General features: G+C 44.7%; 1 protein-coding gene across 1 annotated transcript in view; it reads right to left on the bottom strand.

The window, feature by feature from the left end:
• LOC145358792 (guanine nucleotide-binding protein subunit alpha-14-like) overlaps window positions 1-19,138 on the bottom strand; it is a 74,629-nt gene that overhangs the window by 10,160 nt on the left and 45,331 nt on the right. The window contains exons 2-4 of the mRNA XM_080213084.1: window positions 16,636-16,820; window positions 1,087-1,241; window positions 217-345 (exon numbers count right to left, since the gene is read on the bottom strand). Of these exons, the coding sequence (XP_080069210.1) occupies window positions 217-345; window positions 1,087-1,241; window positions 16,636-16,820 (469 nt within the window). The remainder of the gene's footprint in view (window positions 1-216; window positions 346-1,086; window positions 1,242-16,635; window positions 16,821-19,138) is intronic.

Raw genomic sequence — 19,138 nt, 5'->3', positions numbered from 1 at the left:
TTAAAATATAACTTCATTGTTGCACAACAAATGCTTCCAGTTCTTGAAACATTGGCCAGCTCGGGGCTGGGGGGTGTATTTTCCTCTATTCATTCCTCTTAAGAAACAAATCGGTGTGATTGAAGAGTTAATTCTGTGGACAGCACTGAACCAGGAACATATCTACCCAATGACTTGAGGCTTTTCTCCTCATCCCACAGAATAGTTTCTGCATACCTTAAGGATACTTGATGCATATTAAATGAATATTCATTAATGCCGGTTGTTGGTACTCGAACCCTCAGTACGTCTTGGTCTGTTGGTATATAATCATTAGCTGCAATACGGTCGATGTCAGTCAGGTAACTGCAAAAAAAATGAACAGATTAGTGTGAATCAGGATTTCAAATGTGTAGCAGTGGTGTAACATTCTCAATCTCAGAGCAGTGATATACATTAAAATGGATATACATTATAAAGGGCAGCACGGTAGCACAGTGGTTAGCACTGCTGCTTCACAGTTCCAAGGGCCTGGGTTTGATTCCCGGCTCGGGTCACTGCCTGTGAGGAGTTTGCAAGTTTTCCCTGTGTCGGCACAGGTTTTCTTTGGATGCTCCAGTTTTCTCCCACACTCCAAAGATGTGCAGGTTAGGTGGACTGGCTGTGCTAAATTACCCCTTAGTGTCCAAGGATGTGTAGGCTAGATAGATCAGCCATGAGAAATGTATAGAGTTGCGGGGAGAGGAGGAAGAGGGCCTATGTTCATCTTTCAGAGAGTTGGTGCAGACACGATGGGCTTGAATGGTCTCTTCAGCACTATAGAGATCTATGATGAAATAGTTACAATGGAAGGTCATTAAACCACATAGGTCAATTCAGAAGGCAACTAGGGTGTAATTCTGGAGAATGACAGGATTGAGAGGCAGCCAGCTGGAAGCTGATATCAAATAAAAATACAATGGAATTCCTGAGGCACATTTCCTACATTCCTGAATAACCAAAACAGACAGAACGGAAAAACAGAATTAAAAAGCATTGGCTGACAATATTGTTCATTCTAATTGAATTGCGCACAAGGGACTATCTGAAAACATAATAAAAACTTACTAATTTGTTGAGTCAAGCAACTGGAATTCCCGGCGCCGTTCATAGCATGTCCTTACTCCTAGATCATTCCATAAGCTTTTAATCGCATCCGCATGCTGTCTTTCAAGTGTTGTGATTTTATAGGCTTCTAATTCCTTGATTACCTGAGACTTTTCCTGTTGAATTAAATAAGAATGTAGATTGTAGAAACAGCGTAGATTCGATTCCCTGACCATTACCCCTCAGCTTGTTATGAAGCATGTTCACCAAATTCAACAGCAAGTGTTTAACAGAAGGAGTTGGTACAGCACCATCACTGGAAGGAGGATAGAATTACAGCATGACAAGTTTACATTAGCATTTCCATTGTGGGCATAATGTGTGCCAAGATAAAAATAAGAATTGAATGTATAACCTTAGAACTGGGACTGAATTATGGCCATACCCCCTGGCCAATTATCTCCCAGCATCTAAATATTTTTAAGACGCGGGTTGATGGGTTTTTGATAAGAGAGGGGATTAAGGGTTATGGGGAGAGGGTGGGAAAGTGGAACTGAGCCACGACAGATCAGCCATGATCTTATTGAATGGCGGGGCAGGCTCAAAGGGCTAGATGGCCTACTCCTGCTCCTATTTCTTATGTTCTTATTTCTTATAATTATAATTCATTCAATTTTTCTTAACAAATGATCCAGGATGTCAACTAGTAGTCCGAACAAAGTACAAAGGACAATACTGTACAGGAACAGATCCTACAGCCAACCAAACCTGCGCCAATACACAATTCTAACCCTCCATTCGCCTGCCCGTTCATGTTTCTATCAAGATACACCTTGAACGTTGCTAATGTGCCTGCTTCCACCACCTCCACTGGCAGTGCGTTCCAGGCACCACCACCCTCTGTGCGAAAACTTTCCCTGCATATCTCACTTAAACTTATCACCTCTCACCTCAAACCTGTGTCGTCTTGTAGTCAACCCTTCTACCCTGGGAAAAAGCCTCTGATTATCCACCCTATCAGTGTCTCTCATAATTTTGAAAAGTTCTATCATGTCGCCCCCTCAGTCTTTCCAGTGAAAACAATTTGAGTTCCTCCAATCTCTCCTCATACCTGGATCCTCCAGACCAGGCAACATCCCGGTAAACCTTCTTTGCACCCTTTCCAAAGCACCCACATCCTTATATTAGTGCAATTAGCTACATCATCGCACATTTGGAGAATTTCTTGTCCATTCTTCTCTTTTATATTCTTATTGCCATATCCAAAGTGGAAATTTCCAAAGTCAACTTGTAAAATTACGCTCGGCTGCAAAGGGGACGGCTTCACAAAAATAACGGGTGGGATTCTCCCAAAAACATTTTTTAAGTGTCGAATTCACACGAAAACTGGAGTAAATCATGCTGGTTTTTTAAGCAGGATTTTCAAAATGTACCTCCCACACTCTGCACTACAGGGTGCACTAGCGTGAATTTCGCAAAAGTTCAGGGAGCAGGGCTTTTTCCCACTGGAGAGGCCGACAGCATCAGCGGACCACTGTGCAAGCTCCAATCTGTTAGCATTGAGATCGGCGCAAAGAAACACAGCATCATAGAATCCCACAGTGCAGAAAGAGGCCATTCGGCAATTCCAGTCTGCACTGATCACAATCCCACCCAGGCCCTACCTCCGTAACCCCACTTACTTACACTTCTAACCTCCTGACACCAAGGGGCAATTTAGTATGGCTAATCAACCTAACACACACATCTTTGGACTGTGGGCAGAAACCAGAGCGCCTGGAAGAAACCCATGCAGACACGGGGAGAATGTGCGAATTCTGCACAGACAGTCACCCAAGTCGGGAACTGAACCTGGGCCACTGGTGCTGTAAGATAGCAGTGCTAACCACTGTGCCACCTTATGTGCAACCGATCACTAGCCAGGCCCATGACCCCGCACTGCTGCCCTATCAACACTCCCACCACGGATTGCTGGCCCCCTGAATGTGTCCGGGTCAGCCTCGAAGCATCACTTCCCCCACAGTCCCCATCTCCCTCACTCCCATCCCAGCCCCAACCCACCCGACCTTCCCCTCCCCTCAGTTTTGACCGCCCCTCCCACAGCCCCAAACCCTCTCCATCAGGTTGACCCCACCCAAACATCCAGCACCAATTGCTGGCCTCCTGTCCACGGTCACAGCCATGTACAAAGTGACGGCCAGACCCCTCCCTATCTCCACTGATTGTGCTCTGAGGCCCCACCCCGATAGACCTCATTCCCTCATCCCCCATCCCCTTGGCACTGCCCAATGCCTGGTGGGCAATGCCAAGGTGCCCCTTGGGCATTGCCACTTTGCCTCTTGGGCAATGCCAGGTGGCTAGGTTGGCACTGCCAAGCTGGCAATGCCCAGTCTTCAGACCTCCTTCTCCCTGACCCTCTGAGGAGCTTTCATGGCCTCCCTTCACTCCAGCGAGATTGGGCTACCAGCTCCCCACCAAACACAGAATCAATCATAGAATCCCTACAGCGCAGAAAGAGGCCATTTGGCCCATCGACTCTGCACTGGCCACAATCTCACCCAGGCCCTACCCCCATATCCCTATATATTTATCCACCAATTCCTTTAACCTACGCATCTCAGGACAGTAAGGGGCAACTTTTTTAGCTTGGCTAATCAACCTAACCCACACATTTTTGGAAGGCTATTGTAAACACTGCTGGGGTGAATCACTCCTGGCAGGGACGGGGTGGTGGGAGAGGCTAGTGGACTCAGAGATTTCAATCCTGGGCCCAATAACAAAATACAAATTCTACTTTAAGTAATTTATACAGCTCAGTGCTGTTTTCTGGAGCTGAAGATGCCAGAAATCCGACGGCCGAAGACTTGCGGAGGCTGTGGTGCCCAGCGGGGAACCCGCGAAACGGCCTCCGCTTGAGTCTCCTGGCTGGGAGAATTGCCCCGGAACCATTTCACAGTGAGAACTATTGCAGTCAATGACCAACTCTAAATGTCAACGTTACAAAGTACCTGAACATCACCCTTTAGTTCCAATCTTGAAAAGAGTCTACACTTCTTTCCCTCACCGCTGCTGAAATCCTTACTCATGCCTTTGTAGCTTGAGATTCAACATTCCTTTCCTTGGAAGAAAACATCAAGTTGGGTGTCCAACTTGTGGCCAATCCACTCATGCCACTCTTTGCCCCACTGAAGCTGAAATTGACCCACCATATTTTAAGGTGATGCCTGCAGATCTGCCATTCTTTATCTGCCAACTTGTCCAAAAATAAATCCCTTTCACCCATCAATCTTTTTCCTCATGGGTGGCATTGCGGCACAATGCCTCACAGTGCCAGGGACCCACTCACATTGCCAGCCTCAAGTCACTGTCTGTGTGGAATTTGCATGTTTTTCCCATGTCTGCATGGGTTTCCTCCGGGTGCTCCGGTTTCTTCCTACACTCCAAAAAATTTGCAGGTTAGGTGCGTTGGCCAATGCTAAATTATCCCTGAGAGTCAGGGGGAGTCATGATGTAGAGATGCAGGCATTGGACTGTGGCGAACACAGTAAGAAGTCTCACAACACCAGGTTAGAGTCCAACCAGTTTATTTGATAGTAATCCTACAAGCTTTCGGAAACGGTGTTCCTACGTCAGGTATGTGGAAGATTCTGATCAGAGAAGGGGATATAAAGTCACACACAGTTTACAGAATATGATTAGAATGCAAGTCTTTACAGCTAACCTGCCATTCAAGTCTTAAAGATGCAGACAATGTGAGTGGAGATAGCATTAGCATACGTTAAAGAGATGTGTATTGTTTCCAGACAGTACAGTAAGTGAGATTTGCAAGGCCAGGCAAGTCATGGGGGTTACAGATAGTGCGATATGAACCCCAGATCCCTGTTGAGGCCGTCCTCATGTGTGCGGAACTTGGCTATCAGTCTCTGTTCAGCGACTCTGCACTGTCGTGTGTCGTGAAAGCCACCTTGGAGAACACTTACCCAAAGATCAGAGGCCGAATGCCCATGAGGTCTGAAGTGTTTGCCAACAGGAAGGGAACAGTCTTGCCTGGTGATTGTCGAGTGATATTCATTCATCCGTTGTCGTAGTGTCTGCATGGTCTCCCCAATGTACCATGCCTCAGGACATCCTTTCCTGCAGCGTATCAGGCAGACAACGTTGGCCGAGTTGCAAAAGTACATACCGTGTACCTGGGGATGGGGGTTTGGGGATGGTGTTCTCACGTGAGATGATGTCATCCATGTCGATGATCCGGCATGTCTTGCAGAGGTTGCTGTGACAGGGTTGTGTGGTATTGTGGTCACTGTTCTCCTGAAGGCTGGGTAGTTTGCTGCGAACAATGGTCTGTTTGAGGCTGTGCGGTTGTTTGAAGGTGAGAAGTGAGGGTGTGGGGATGGCTCTGGCGAGATGTTCGTCTTCATCAATGATGTGTTGAAGACTCCGGAGAAGACGTCATAGCTTCTCCGCTCCGGGGAAGTACTGGACGGTGAAGGGTACTCTGTCCACCGTGTCCCGTGTTTGTCTTCTGAGGAGATCGGTGCGGTTTTTCGCTGTGGCGCATCGGAACTGTCATTCGATGAGTCGAGCACCATATCCTGTTCTTATGAGGGCATCTTTCAGCATCTTGAGGTGTCTGTCGCAATCCTCCTCATCTGAGCAGATCCTGTATATACGGACGGCTTGTCTGTAGGGGATGTCTTCCTTAATGTGTTTAGGGTGGAAGCTGGAGAAGTGGAGCGTGGTGAGGTTATCTGTGGGCTTGCGGTACAGTGAGGTGCTGAGGTGACCGTCCTTGATGGAGATGCGTGTGTCCAAGGGGAGTCAGGGGGAGTAGCAGGGTAAATATGAGGAGTTACGGGGATAGGGCCTTGGTGGGATTATTGCCAGTGCAGAACGATGGGCTGAATGCCCTCCTTCTCCATGGTCGGGATTCTATGATTCTATCATTCATTCAGCTACATTCCTTATCAGTATGGATCTTTTGGGATTCATAGAATCCCTACAGTACAGAAGGAGGCCTTTTGGCCCATTGAGTCTGCACCGACCTCAATCCCACTCAGTCCCTGTCCCCATAGCCTACATTTACCCTGCAAGATCCCCTAACACTAAAGGGTCAATTTAGCATGCTTAATCAATCCAACCCACATACCTTTGGACTGTGGGAGGAAACTGAGGCACCCAGAGGAAACCCATGCAGATGCGGGGAGAATGTGCAAACTCCACACAGATAGTGACCCAAGGCCGAGAATGGAACCCGGGTCCCTGTCAGCGTTAAATATACAGGCTGAAAAGACAGTTAGATTGGGAATTGGCTGTTATCCTAACACAATACAGAGCATTTGCAGCAACGTAATGAATTGTCGCACCACAGTGATCCAGAGGGCAACACACCAGGAAGTATTTTTCATTCCTTTTCAGGCTGTGAGACCTTTACTGCCGGGTCACTCACTGGAATGCACGGGCAGCAGTTACTCTCCACTCTCTCACCCAAACCTAAGATTCATGTGAGCCTTCACAGCAAGTGTAGGCAGAATGTCCCAATGTAGAGGGCGTCACTACTGAATGCAGCCTTGCTGTCAGCTGACTCATATACACACATTGAAATGTGCTATAAAACCATCATTTTCCTTTCTATATACCAATATGGTGGCTAATTGTCACTCCCATAGCATTGCTCCAGCTAATTTTAGTTAACTCAACATGAACCAGGGAACAAACCTGCCTCAGCAATGGTGACGACATCACTGAGCCACGGGCAGTCTGGTAAAAATTAACTTTTAAGAATAAGCACAATAGGAGCAGGCAAGTCAATTACCTGATAATTAATGCACATGTTTATTAAGTTTAGGAAGTCTAGTATGTGTCATTAATATTGTATGAGTTTCTTTCCTCCAATTAGTAAAGCTCTGTTGGTATTTTTTGCATGTTAAGTCTAATCATGCATATTCTTACGCGATGCTAATGTAATTAGCAGTGAATGTGCATGGATATTGCTAATTGAAATCAGCCTTATGATCTAAATATCTCTGGCACTGAATATCTAAGAAGCACACTCCCCACACCTGGAGTATGAGGCACTGGTTACTCCCTGCAGCTGGGCTATGAGACAATAATGGAAGAGGCTCCTAAAATTCCATTGGTCTTCCCCTGCAAGCGAAAGCTTACCTCTTGTGGAAACTATGCCTGATGTGTAATCACTTTGTTTTAGCTAAAGTGAAAACGAACCCTGGGAATCGGAGTTGAAATTACTGCTGAAAGTGGACAGAATTTGGAAAATTGATGTTGGAATTCACGTTAAGCTACCTTTCCTTTCCAAACACACCTGCTGCACAACTAATTCTTACATACTGAGAAGGAGCAGGAGCAGGCCATTCAGCCCCTCGAGCCTGCTTTGCCATTTAAGAAGTTTCCCACTGCGTCAGGGTCTCGGGTTCAATTCTGGCCTCAGATTACTGTCTGTGTGGAGTTTACACATTTTCCCCGTGTCTGCGTGGGTTTCCTTCAGGTGCTCCGGTTTCCTCTCACAGTCCAAAGATGTGTGTGTTAGGTTGAAAAGGCACGTTAAATTAACCCTAATGTCAGGAGGATTAGCAGGGTAAATGTGGGGGATTACGGGAACAGGTCCTGAGATGGATTGTGGCAGGTGTAGACTCAATGGGCTGAATGGCCTCCTTCTGCACTGTAGGAATTCTATGATTCTACTAAATTCATGGATGATCTAATAGTCACCTCAAATCTGTAGCCGGCCTATCATTGATAGCCTATCACCCCTTTGTTTTCCAAGAATGTAACTACTTGTGCCTTGAAAATATTTCACCACCTTTTCAGGAAGAGAGTTTCAAAAACTCACCACCCTCAAAGAAGAAAATTGCCTCATCTCCATGACCCCTTAGTTTTAAACACCTGGTTCTAGGTTTGCCCACAAGGGGAAACATCCTCCCCATATCTGTCCTGTCAAAACCCTTTAGAATTTTACATGTTTCAATCAAGCCACCCTGAGATTGACTCCAAACTCCAGTCGGTACAAGCCTAGACTGGCCAACTTGTCCTCAAAAGACAACCCAATCATTCCAGGTATTAATCTGGTAAGCTTTCAGTGAACTGGGACCAAGTGGATCCCTTGAAGAGTATAGAGGGTGTCGAAGTAGAGTTGAGAAAGAAATCAGAAGGGCAAAAAGGGGACATGAAATTACTTAGGCAGGTAAGGCAACAAAGAATCCAAAGAGCTTCTACAAATATATAAAGGGCAAAAGAGAACTAGGGAGAGAAAAGGCCTGTTAAGGATCAACAAAGTAATCTATGTGCAGAGGCACAAAAGATGTGGGAGATCCTAAATGAATATTTCTCATCGGTATTTACTGTTGAGAAAAACATGGATGTGAGGGAACTTGGGAAAATAAATAGCGATGTCTTGAGGAGCGTACATATTCGAAAAGAAGGTGCTGCAAATCTTAAAGTGCATCAAGGTAGATAATTCCCCAGGACCTGATGAAGTGTATCCCAGGATGTTGTGGGAGGTTATAGAGGAAATTGTGGGTCCTCAAGCAGAAATATTTGAATCACCGACAGCCACAGGTTAGCTGCCTGAAAATTGGAGAGTGGCAAATGTTGTGCCTTTGTTTAAGAAGGGCTGCAGGAAAAAGCTTGGGAACTACAGGCCAGTGAGCCTAATGTCTGCAGTGGGTAAGTTGATATCTGAGGGACAGGATCTATAGGCATTTAAAGAGGCAAGAACTGGTTACTGACCGTCAGCATGGCTTTGTAAGTGGAAAATCATGTCTCACAAAATTAACTGAGTTTTTTGAAGGGGTAATCAAGAAGGTAGATGAGGGCAGTGCAGTCAATGTTATTTATATGGGCTTTAATGAATCCTTTGACAGGATATTAAACAGTAGGTTGTTGCATAAGATTAAATCTCACGGGATGCAGGGTGAGGTAGCCAACTGGATTCAAAGTTGGCTTGATGGCAGAAGCCAGAGTGTGGTTGTAGAGGGTCGTTTTTCAAACTGGAGGCCTGTGACCAGCAGTGTGCCTCAGGAATCGGCGCTGGGTCCACTGTCATTTATATTAATGATTTGGATGCGAATATAGGAGGCATGGTTAGTAAGTTTGCAGATGACACCAAGATTGGTGGCATAGCGGACAGTGAAGAAGGTAATCTCCAATTGGAATGGGTTCTTGATCAATTGGGCCAGTGGGCTGATGAAAGGCAGATGGTGTTTAATTTAGATAAATGCGAGGTGATGCATTTTGATAGATTGAACCAGGGCAGTACTTACTCAGTTAATGGTAGGGCACTGGGAAGAGTTACAGAACAAAGAAATCTGAGGGTGCAAGTTCATAACTCTTTGAAAATGGTGTCACAGGTGGACAGGGTGGTGAAGATGGCATTTGGCATGTTTGGTTTCATTGGTCAGAATATTGAATACAGGAGTTGGGATGTCTTGTTGAAGTTGTACAAGACATTGGTAAGGCCAATTGGAATACTGTGTACAATTCTGGTCGCCCTGTTATAGAAAGGATATTATTAAACTAGAAAGAGTGCAGAAAAGATTTACTAGGATGCTACCAGAGCTTGATGGCTTGAGTTGTAAGGAAAGGCTGGATAGACTGGGACTATTTTTCCCTGGAGCACAGGAGGATAAGGGATGATCTTATAGAGGTCTATAAAATAAGGAAGAGCGAAGATAAGGTAGATAGTCAATATATTTTCCGAAAGGTAAGGGAGTCTAAAACTAGAGGGCAGGGGTTTAAGGTGAAAGGGGAGAGATACAAAAGGGTGTAGACAGGCAATTTTTTCACTCAAAGAGTGATGAGTGTCTGGAACAAGCTGCCACAGGTAGTAGCAGAGGTGGGTACAATTTTGTCTTTTAAAAAGCATTGAGATACATGGATAAAATGGGTATAGAAGGATATGGGCCAAAGTTGGGCAATTGGGACCAGCTTAATGGTAAACATTGGGGGGCGGGGGGCACGGATAAGTTGGGCCAAAGGGCCTACTTCCATGCTGTAAAGTCTATGACTCTATAATTGCTTCCTTAAATAAGGTAACCAATACTTCACGCAGTTTTCTTGCCGTATTGCTATTGGCTTGGAGGCAAGCATGATTTTGTTAAAGAACAAGTATAGGAAGTCCAATCGAAAAGTACACAATTTTAAAAAAAGGGCTGTTTTTCCAGAATTGAAATTTCCTGTCAATATTTTACTCTTTTCATCAAAAGATTATGTTTGCTTAACCAACAGAAGCTTTCCAAAGTATTTCTGTGTTTAAACAGTTACATTCTTCAACTACTAACCAAAATGTTTACAGAAGTTTGAATAGACAAAGGGACTTACTGTAATTCTCTATAGGTTACACAGACAATGGAATTACTGTGGTCAGAAATAATTGAATATAAAATTGCAGATGTGCATTAATATTAATTCCTGCAACGACTACTTTTCCCAGTCCAATTATCAACAGGAAGATTTTCACTTTTAGAGCCTTAACAGTAGCCTGAAAGATAAACTAGACAATTCTCTTTAACGTTGAGCAGGTATAACCTTCCACCCCCTCTCAGATGCCTCTGGACCCACTGTGAATTTCAAGCACTTCATGCTTTTCTGAGGCCTACTGTTGAGGTCATGAGATCAGGTTTTATTCTGCATTGAGTTGTACTATATCCAACTCAGCTTGACAAGTACTTGGTGCAGCAAGGACCAATGTTCCTCCACTAGGATGAGCATGAAAAATGAAGAAGCCAAGAGCACTATATCTCCTGACATGACTTGAAGGCACCCTATACATGTACAATTGCATCCACCTGCCCAGGTCTTTTTCCGCGATGTTGGTGTACATGGGCTCGATAGCACAGTGATCAGCACTGCTGCCTCACAGTGCCAGGGGCCCGGGTTCAATTCCAGCCTTGGACGGCATTTGCACACCATTATTTTGACAACACTCATCTCCAAACTCCGTTGCCTGGGGCTCAGCTCCTCCTTCTGCGACTGGATCCTCAACTTCCTAACCCACAGATTGCAATCAGTAAGGATAAGCAACAATACCTCCTCCACGATCATCCTCAACACCGGTGCCCCACAAGCTGTTACTCTACACTTTATAAGCCTATGACTGTGCTGCCAAATTCCCCACCAACTCGGTTTTCAAGTTTGCTGATATCATCACCGCAGCAGGTCAGATCTCAAACAATGAGGAGACAGAGTACAGGAAAGACATAGAGAATCTAGTGAACAGGTGTGACGACAATAATCTCTCCCTCAATATCAACAAAATGAAGGAGATAGTCATCGGCTTCAGCAAGTGTAGTGGAGAACGTGCCCTGTCTATGTCAATGGGGATGAAGTAGAAATGGTTGAGAGCTTCAAGTTTTTAGGTGTCCAGATCACCAACAACCTGTCCTGGTCCCTCCATGCCAATTCTATAGTTAAGAAAGCCCACTAATGTCTCTACTTTCTCAGGAGACTAAGGAAATTTGGCATGTTTGCTACGACTCTCACCAACTTTTACAGATGCACAATAGAAAGCATTCTTTCTGGGTGTATCACAGCTTGGTGTGGCTCCTGCTCCGCCCAAGACCGCAATAAACTCCAAAGGGTCGGGATCAAAGCTCAGTCCATTGGGCAAACCAGCCTCCCAATCATTGACACTGTTTACATTTCCCACTGCCTCAGAAAAGTAGGCAGCATAATCAGGGATCTCATGCACCCCAGACATTCTCTCTTCTATCTTCTTCCGTTGGGAAACAAATGCAAAAGTCTGAGGACACGTACCAACCGACTCAAGAACAGCTTCTTCCCTGCTGCCATCAGACTTTTGAATGGATCTACTTTGCATTAAGTTGTTCTTTCTCTACACCCTAGCTATGACTGTAACATTACATTCTGCACATTCTCCTTTCCTTTTCTAAGTACGGTATGTTTTGTCTACATAGCGCGCAAGAAAAAATACTTTTCACTGTATATTAATACGTGACAATAATAAATCAAATCAAATCTCCCCGTGTCTGCGTGGGCTTCCTCCAGGTGCTCCGGTTTCATCGCACAGTCTAAAGATGTGCAGGTTAGTTGCATTGCCCATGCTAAATTGCCCCTTAATGGCATGGGGATTAGAATGGTAAATACATGGGTTTATGGGGATAGGGCCTGGGTGGGATTGTTGTGGTGCTAGCTCGATGGGCGGAAAGGCTTCCTCCTGTACTGTAAGGATTCTATGATTTCATTTCAATGCTTTACATTAATGCTAAGAGAAATTCAAATTTACCTCAATCCCAGGCTGAAAATAAATCTTCAAACGATCAAGCACTAATCAAATTTGAACAATTATTAGAGGGTTAATCAATGACGGTACCAAAATCTATGCAGAATGTGCCATTCAATAGCTGGTTAAGGGTATCTTACCAGCCACAAAAGTATTTTTTCTGACAGGAAACAGATGAGAAAAGAAAACAAAGTTAATATTGGGCGCCACAGTGGCACATTCTCCCCATGCCTGCATGGGCTTCCTCCAGGTAGTCCTGTTTCCTCCCACACTCCAAAGATGTGCGGGTTAGGTTGATTGGCCACGCTAAAATTGATTTTAAGGCCTCACTTGTCCCATAATCGTGAAGACCCGCCTGAGGTCAATGGACCTTTCTATGTTCTACCCCTCACTCTCTCTGATTCCTGTGGTGGGTGGGGTGGTAAAATTCCAGCCTTAGTATCAGGTAGGATTAGCAGGGTAATTTGTGGGGTTAGGGGGATAGGGCCTGGGTGGGATTGATGTCGGTGCAAGGTCAATGGACCAAATGGCCTCCTTCAGCACTTGTAGGGGGTTCTATGATTCTTGTTGATTACAGGTCTATGAGGATTAAGAATAGACTGTAATGATATAGTGGAAAACATATAACTGAGTGATTTGATTTGATTTATTTTTGTCACATGTATTCACATGCAGTGAAAAGTATTGTTTCTTGCACACTATACAGACAAAACATACCATTCATAGAGAAGGAAACAAGAGAGTGCAGAACGTAGTGTTACTGTCACAGTGAGGGTATAGAGAGAGATCAACTGAATGCAAGGTAAGTCCAATCAAAAGTCTGACAGCAGCAGGAAAGAAACTGTTCTTGAGTCAGTTGGCACCTGACATCAGATTTCTGTATCTTCTTCTCAAAGGAAGGAAGTGGAAGAGAGAATGTCCGGGGTGCATGGAGTCCTTAATTATGCTGACTGCTTTGCCGATGCAGCAGGAATTGTAGACAGAGTCAATGGATGGGAGGCTGGTTTGCGTGATGGATTGGGCTACATTCACGACCTTTTGTAATTCCTTGTGGTATTGGGCTGAGTAGGAACCATACCAAGCTGTGACACAGCCAGAAAGAATGCTTTCTAAGGTGCATCTGTAAAAGTTGGTGAGAGTCTTAACTGATATGCCAGGTGTTAAATCTGGTATATTATGGTATGAGGAGCTATAGATTAATGCAGATTAAATGAGTGTTAAATCTGGTATATTATGGTATAAGGAACTATAGATTAATGTAAATTAAGTACAGCCAGGGAAAGACAGCTGTTGGAGATTAAGCATAGTATGTAATGTGTGGGAAATATTAATATGGGAACTGCAACTGCACATGGTCAGGAAGTACAAGTGGTGCAGCTGTGGCATCATCAAACGCACCCTGAAGAGAAACAGGAAAAGCTTTATTGACCCTACTGTAAAATCATTTCTCGCTCTTTGAATGGAGATTTCAGATGTCTGACAGAGCTACGTGTGAAAGAAATTATTCAACACTGTCTAGTCTCACTATAAAGGGAATAAAAGAGCTCTGATAACCTTTCAAGATGTTTAGTATTTTATCTTGCTGTGATCTCCATCACAATCCTTAAGGAATGGAATAATATCAGAAACGAAGCAAGAATGGCCTTCACTCTTCTGGGATAATATTTGAACAGAACCTTACTGTGGCTGTGTAGAATTTGTAAGAGAAATGCATTATTAATAAGGTCCAAATGAAATATTTCCCTTATATCTCCCTTTCCATGTTGCTTGTTGTCACAGTTGATAAATGCTGGCTACCTGAACTAATACACTTTGCTGGCGAAAGCAGATGGAGGATTAATGGTGTGAGATTACCCACTTGAAGACTGTCCGGCAAGAAAATAATTTAGTCGGAGCAAATGCTTCATTCAGCTAAACAGGTAATATTCCTGTCAGTCACCTGTTCCTTTTTATGCATGCAAATTAATACTGAAACAACAATGCCTGTTGATATGAAAGTCCCTGACCTCATCTTCCTCCTCGTTCCAACTCCCTCTTGTTTCTAGATACGTTCTGCAGTGAAAGGCGAACCCTCCACTGCACATCATTCTTTTCCAAATTCAGGAGAGCGGTCCAATATTTTAACCTGTAGCCTGAGCCACATGAATCAAAATGCAGCACTTTCACCACCAATTGTTTCGCCCGTGGGCCTCATTTAACACCCGTCCAAGTTGCTCTGACAATGTACAGCTGGGCCTTCTACATATTTTCACTTACAAGGGAGCACAGGTTCAAGGTGAGAGGGGGGAAGTTTAAGGGAGATGTGCAGGGGAAGCTTTTGCATGCAGAGAGTGATGGGTGCCAGGAATGCGCTGCCAGAGGTGGTGGAGGAAGCAGGCACATTAGCAACACTTAAGAGGCGTCTCGATCAAGTAGCACATGAATAAGGAGGGAATAGAGGGATACGGACCAAGGACAGAAGTTTTTTTTAATTGTAGTTAGGGCTTCATGATTAGCACAAACTTGGAGGGCCAAAGGGCCTTTTCCTGTGCTGCACTTTTCTTTGTTCTTTGTTATTTAAACTGCTGAAAGTAGACTACATTAACACTGCAATGAAGTTAATGTGAAAATCGCCTAGTCCGAAGTCTGTTTGGGTACACTGAGGGAGAATTTAGCCTGGTCAATCCACCTAACCTGCACATCTTTAGAGTGCGGGAGGAGACTGGCGCCCCCAGAGAAACCCACACAGATACAAGAACCCACAAGCCAGGAATCAAACCCTGTCCCTGGTGCTATGAGGCAGCTTTGCTAACCATTGTGCCACCGTAGTCTAGTCAGGCAATGGGTGGCATGGTGGCACAGTGGTTAGCACTGCAGCGTCACAGTGCCAGGGACCCGGGTTCAATCCCTCAGGTGACTGTCTGTGTGGAGTTTGCACCTTCTCCCTGTGTCTGTGTGGGTTTCTTCCGGGTGCTCCAGTTGCAGGTTAGGTTGATTGGACATGGTAAACTGGTCAGGGGAATTGGCAGGGTAAATACTTGGCATGACAGAGGCAGGCCAGAATGGAATTGTTGTCGGTGCAGACTCAATGGGCTGAACGGTCTCCTTCTGCACTGCAGGGATTCTGTGGACGAATTCCAGGCCCAACAGTGATCCAACAACAATGAAGGAACAGTGCGGATAATGAGCGAGGGAAAACTGGTAGTGATGATGTTCCCGCATTGCCTTCTTGGTGGAGAGGTTAAATGGGAATGATGGACTGTCGAAGCAACCTTGGCTGGTGTATCCTGTAGATCACAGATATGATAGACATAGCAGACCGCTGGTGGATGGAGTGGGAGTCCATTATAATCAGAGAATCCTACAGTACATCAGGAGGCCAACTGGCCCATCAAGTCTGCACCAAAACAATCCCACCCAGGTCATACCCCTATTACCCCAAACATTTACCTTGCTAATCCCCCTGACACTAAGGGGCAATTTAGCTTAGCCAATACACCTAACTTCCACATCTTTGGTTGAAGCATCAATGAATCAAACTGCTCAGTACTCAGTATTGTAGATGGAAGAGTCCCGCCCTTTGGATAAGACAGTAAGCTAAGCTCCTGTCTGCTTTTAATGTTAAAAATGTCATGTGATTACTTCATCAACAGCAACAAATTCCCCTGGTGTTTGGCCAACATTCCTCCTTCAAACAACACCAGCAAAAAACATTAATCTTTCACTCATTATTTGTTGTTTGTGAAACGGTGATTGTAAGACATAACCACCGTGTTTACCTTTTGACAATGATTTGAATGAATTGTAGCACTGTGCCAATATTCATGCACGGCAGCTTCTCAGCAGGTGCAGCTGACAGACAACGGCTCTCAGTCAATAGATTGAGCTCAGAAATTCATCCCTTGCCATTTTTATTTCATAGGGACTCACGCAGGTGATGAAATAGAAATTGCTTAAATATAGCCACATGGAGACAATATATCCAATAGGGCTGTATGGTGGCACACTGGTTGGCATTGCTGCCTCACAGCGCCAGGGATCCAGGTTCGAATCCCAGCTTGGGTCACTGTCTGTGTGGAGTCTGTACATTCTCCCCGAGTCTGTGTGGTTTCCTCCAGGTGTGCCTCCCACAGTCCAAAAGTTGTGCTGGGTAGGTGCATGAGCCATGCCAAATTCTCCCTCAGTGTACCTGAACAGACTGGGGGATTTTCACAGTAACTTAATTGCAGTGTTAATATAAGCTGACTTAAAAAAAAACTTAATCCTAAGAAGGAAGACTTTAACTTGAGAGATTTACTTTGGCCATTTTTTTTACACATTCCTTTAGATCTTACCTTATTTCCCGGTTGTTGGTATGGTATATTCAAGGTGTCCATAGCTCTTACAATGGACTGGATTGCGGTGATTATGTTCTGGTAGACCAACTTTGCAAAGGCTTTCCTGTCTTCCTCGGAGTATCCAGACCCATGGATGATTCTCATCTGTTTGATGAATGTGCTTTTGCCACTTTCTCCAGTGCCTGGTTTAAATGAAACATCAAGGTACAGATTAGACTGCTCAATTGTTACAGAATAAGGAAAACTGCCAAAGTAACCGTGAGGAACATTGGAGTTCTATATTGTCTTGCAGCCCAACTTACTACACAGTGAGTCACTGATTTCAAATCCATCCTTTCACTGGAAGGACGTGATCGAAAAGGGAAGTGTTTCCCCATGGATTGGGAAGTTCAGGGAAGTACAAACTGAAACCTTAATGCTTGTCTCCAGCATTTTGTATTAACTGGATAAGGTACATGGTTTGATAATGTTCTGTGAGGAGAGGTGGGAGATTGTAATGTTCTATGTTCCGTGTTGTGGATTTTAACAGAGAAAGAAATGTTTGCATGCTTAGATTCAAACAAACACTCTGCAGGTTTTATTGAGGAGCTGCTCTCTGCATTGCATCAAGTACAAAACTGAAAGTAAACCAACAGCCTGAGCACACATCTTAATTACATCACCATCAAATCATGTAATCAGCTCTTAAACCAACCCTGCAACCGTTTTAAAGAGATAACAGAGGTATAGCGCACTCAGAATATAAATAGGCAGAGACTCTCTCTATGGGTAGGGATTGAGACACAATGGCTGGAATTTTCTGGCCCTTCATGCCGGTAGGATTCTCCGCTCTCACTGCGGTGAACGAAGAATTGGCCGATTTTCCATCCTTGCTTATAGTGGCAGCGTGAACTGCTTTGGCCGGAATGGTCCCATTCTGTCTGCCACGGGAATCATAATGGGCGGGACACGGAGCACACAAAGGTCCATTAACCTCATTTCCGACCTTGGGACCAAGTTGGCTGGAAAATCCCCCCATCTATTTCTGGGGTGTTAGGCTGACCTGACCAGAATCAAAATCTTAAATCCAACTGCTGCAGTGTACTTTAGTGAAGTGGTAATGGTGCTGGATTAACAATCCTAAAGTCAAATGTTCAACTTATATCATGGCAGGTTTTGCAACTCAACCATAACTTGCATGTTGGCTCCAGAAAAATGAACCACAAAAGATGTTAGATTGTCTGGAACACATGTTCCACAGCTACTAGCCCAGCCAACTCCAGTTCAAAGTGACCTTGATTTAAAAATAAGGCCCACTGCTACTTTTTCAGGGCAACCATAAATGGGCAAAATCTGCCAGCCTAAGGTAGCAGTCTTCAAGTCCCACTCCAGGGACTTGAGCAGAAAATCCTTGCCTGATGCTCCAGTGTAGTACAAAAGACATGCTGCACTGTTAGTGGAGACATTAAACCAAGTCCTTCCTTTCAAGTGGTTGTAAAAGATCCCATGGAAATCTACAAAGAAGGGCTGGAAATTCTCCCCAGTGTCCAGGCTGGGAGTTAACCCTCAAATAACACTGATCAACAAATAAAGCTTCTGAAATGTTGGCTGCACTTCAGCACAATGCTCCTGATCTTTTGCGACCCCGTGCAGAGACAGGGGGGGCTGGTCAAGGGGGAGGATCTGCTTGCCAGACTGCTCCCAGGCCTATCCAAAGCTGGTCATTGCCAGGTCCAGGCAGGGGTGAGCAAAGGGACCATCCAGGTTGACTGTCTGTCCCTCTTCCGCAGCTAGCTTCATAGCTGGGCGTCCTTTGAAAGGGAGCATAAAGTATCCTGTGATATTCCCAAGGCTTTCTGCACCCACTGGAAAACCTAGGGTCTGGAGTGCTTCATCACCCCCCAAAAACACATTTGGATTTAATTTGGTACAGTTCCTTTTAAACCTTTTCCTGAGTTACAATACCCCTTGAAGGGGCTATCGATTAAATTATCTGGTTAATTTGCCCATTTCTAATATCAGAAGAGTATAAACAAATAACCTGGTCCTTATCACATCATAGTTTCTTGGGGGCTTGCTTTGTGTGAATTGGTTCCTGCGTGAACCAGTGTTACAACAGGAACTACATTTTAGAAGCTCACTGGCTTCGAAGAGCTTTGGTACATTGTGAGGTCATGAGAGGTACTATAGAAATGCAGTTCTCTCCTTTGTTTCATTATTTCTTGAGAGGAAATATAAAATAAAAATGTAGGTGACTTTTACTTTGGTTTTCGACCACTGTGCCAACCCCAGGGGGAGGAAAGAAAACAAAAGTGAGGGCAATGTAAAGAAGACACAACAGCACACATAGACTAGCAGAGCAAGACAGTGACTCTCCTCCCATCACAGCCCTTCAAACTCAAGGGCAGTGGAGGACGGTAGACTCCCAAGCACCTCTCACAATGTCAATTAATACGTCAACAATAATCTCTCCCTCAATATCAACAAAACGAAGGAGGTTGTCATTGGGAAGTGTAAAGGA

This window comes from Carcharhinus amblyrhynchos, chromosome 26 (assembly GCF_965287045.1).
Source record: "Carcharhinus amblyrhynchos chromosome 26, sCarAmb.v2.hapA, whole genome shotgun sequence".
NCBI classification, from domain to species: domain Eukaryota; kingdom Metazoa; phylum Chordata; class Chondrichthyes; order Carcharhiniformes; family Carcharhinidae; genus Carcharhinus; species Carcharhinus amblyrhynchos.
Note: the sequence above shows the minus strand (reverse complement) of the source record. Positions and strands in the feature narration are given on the sequence as shown.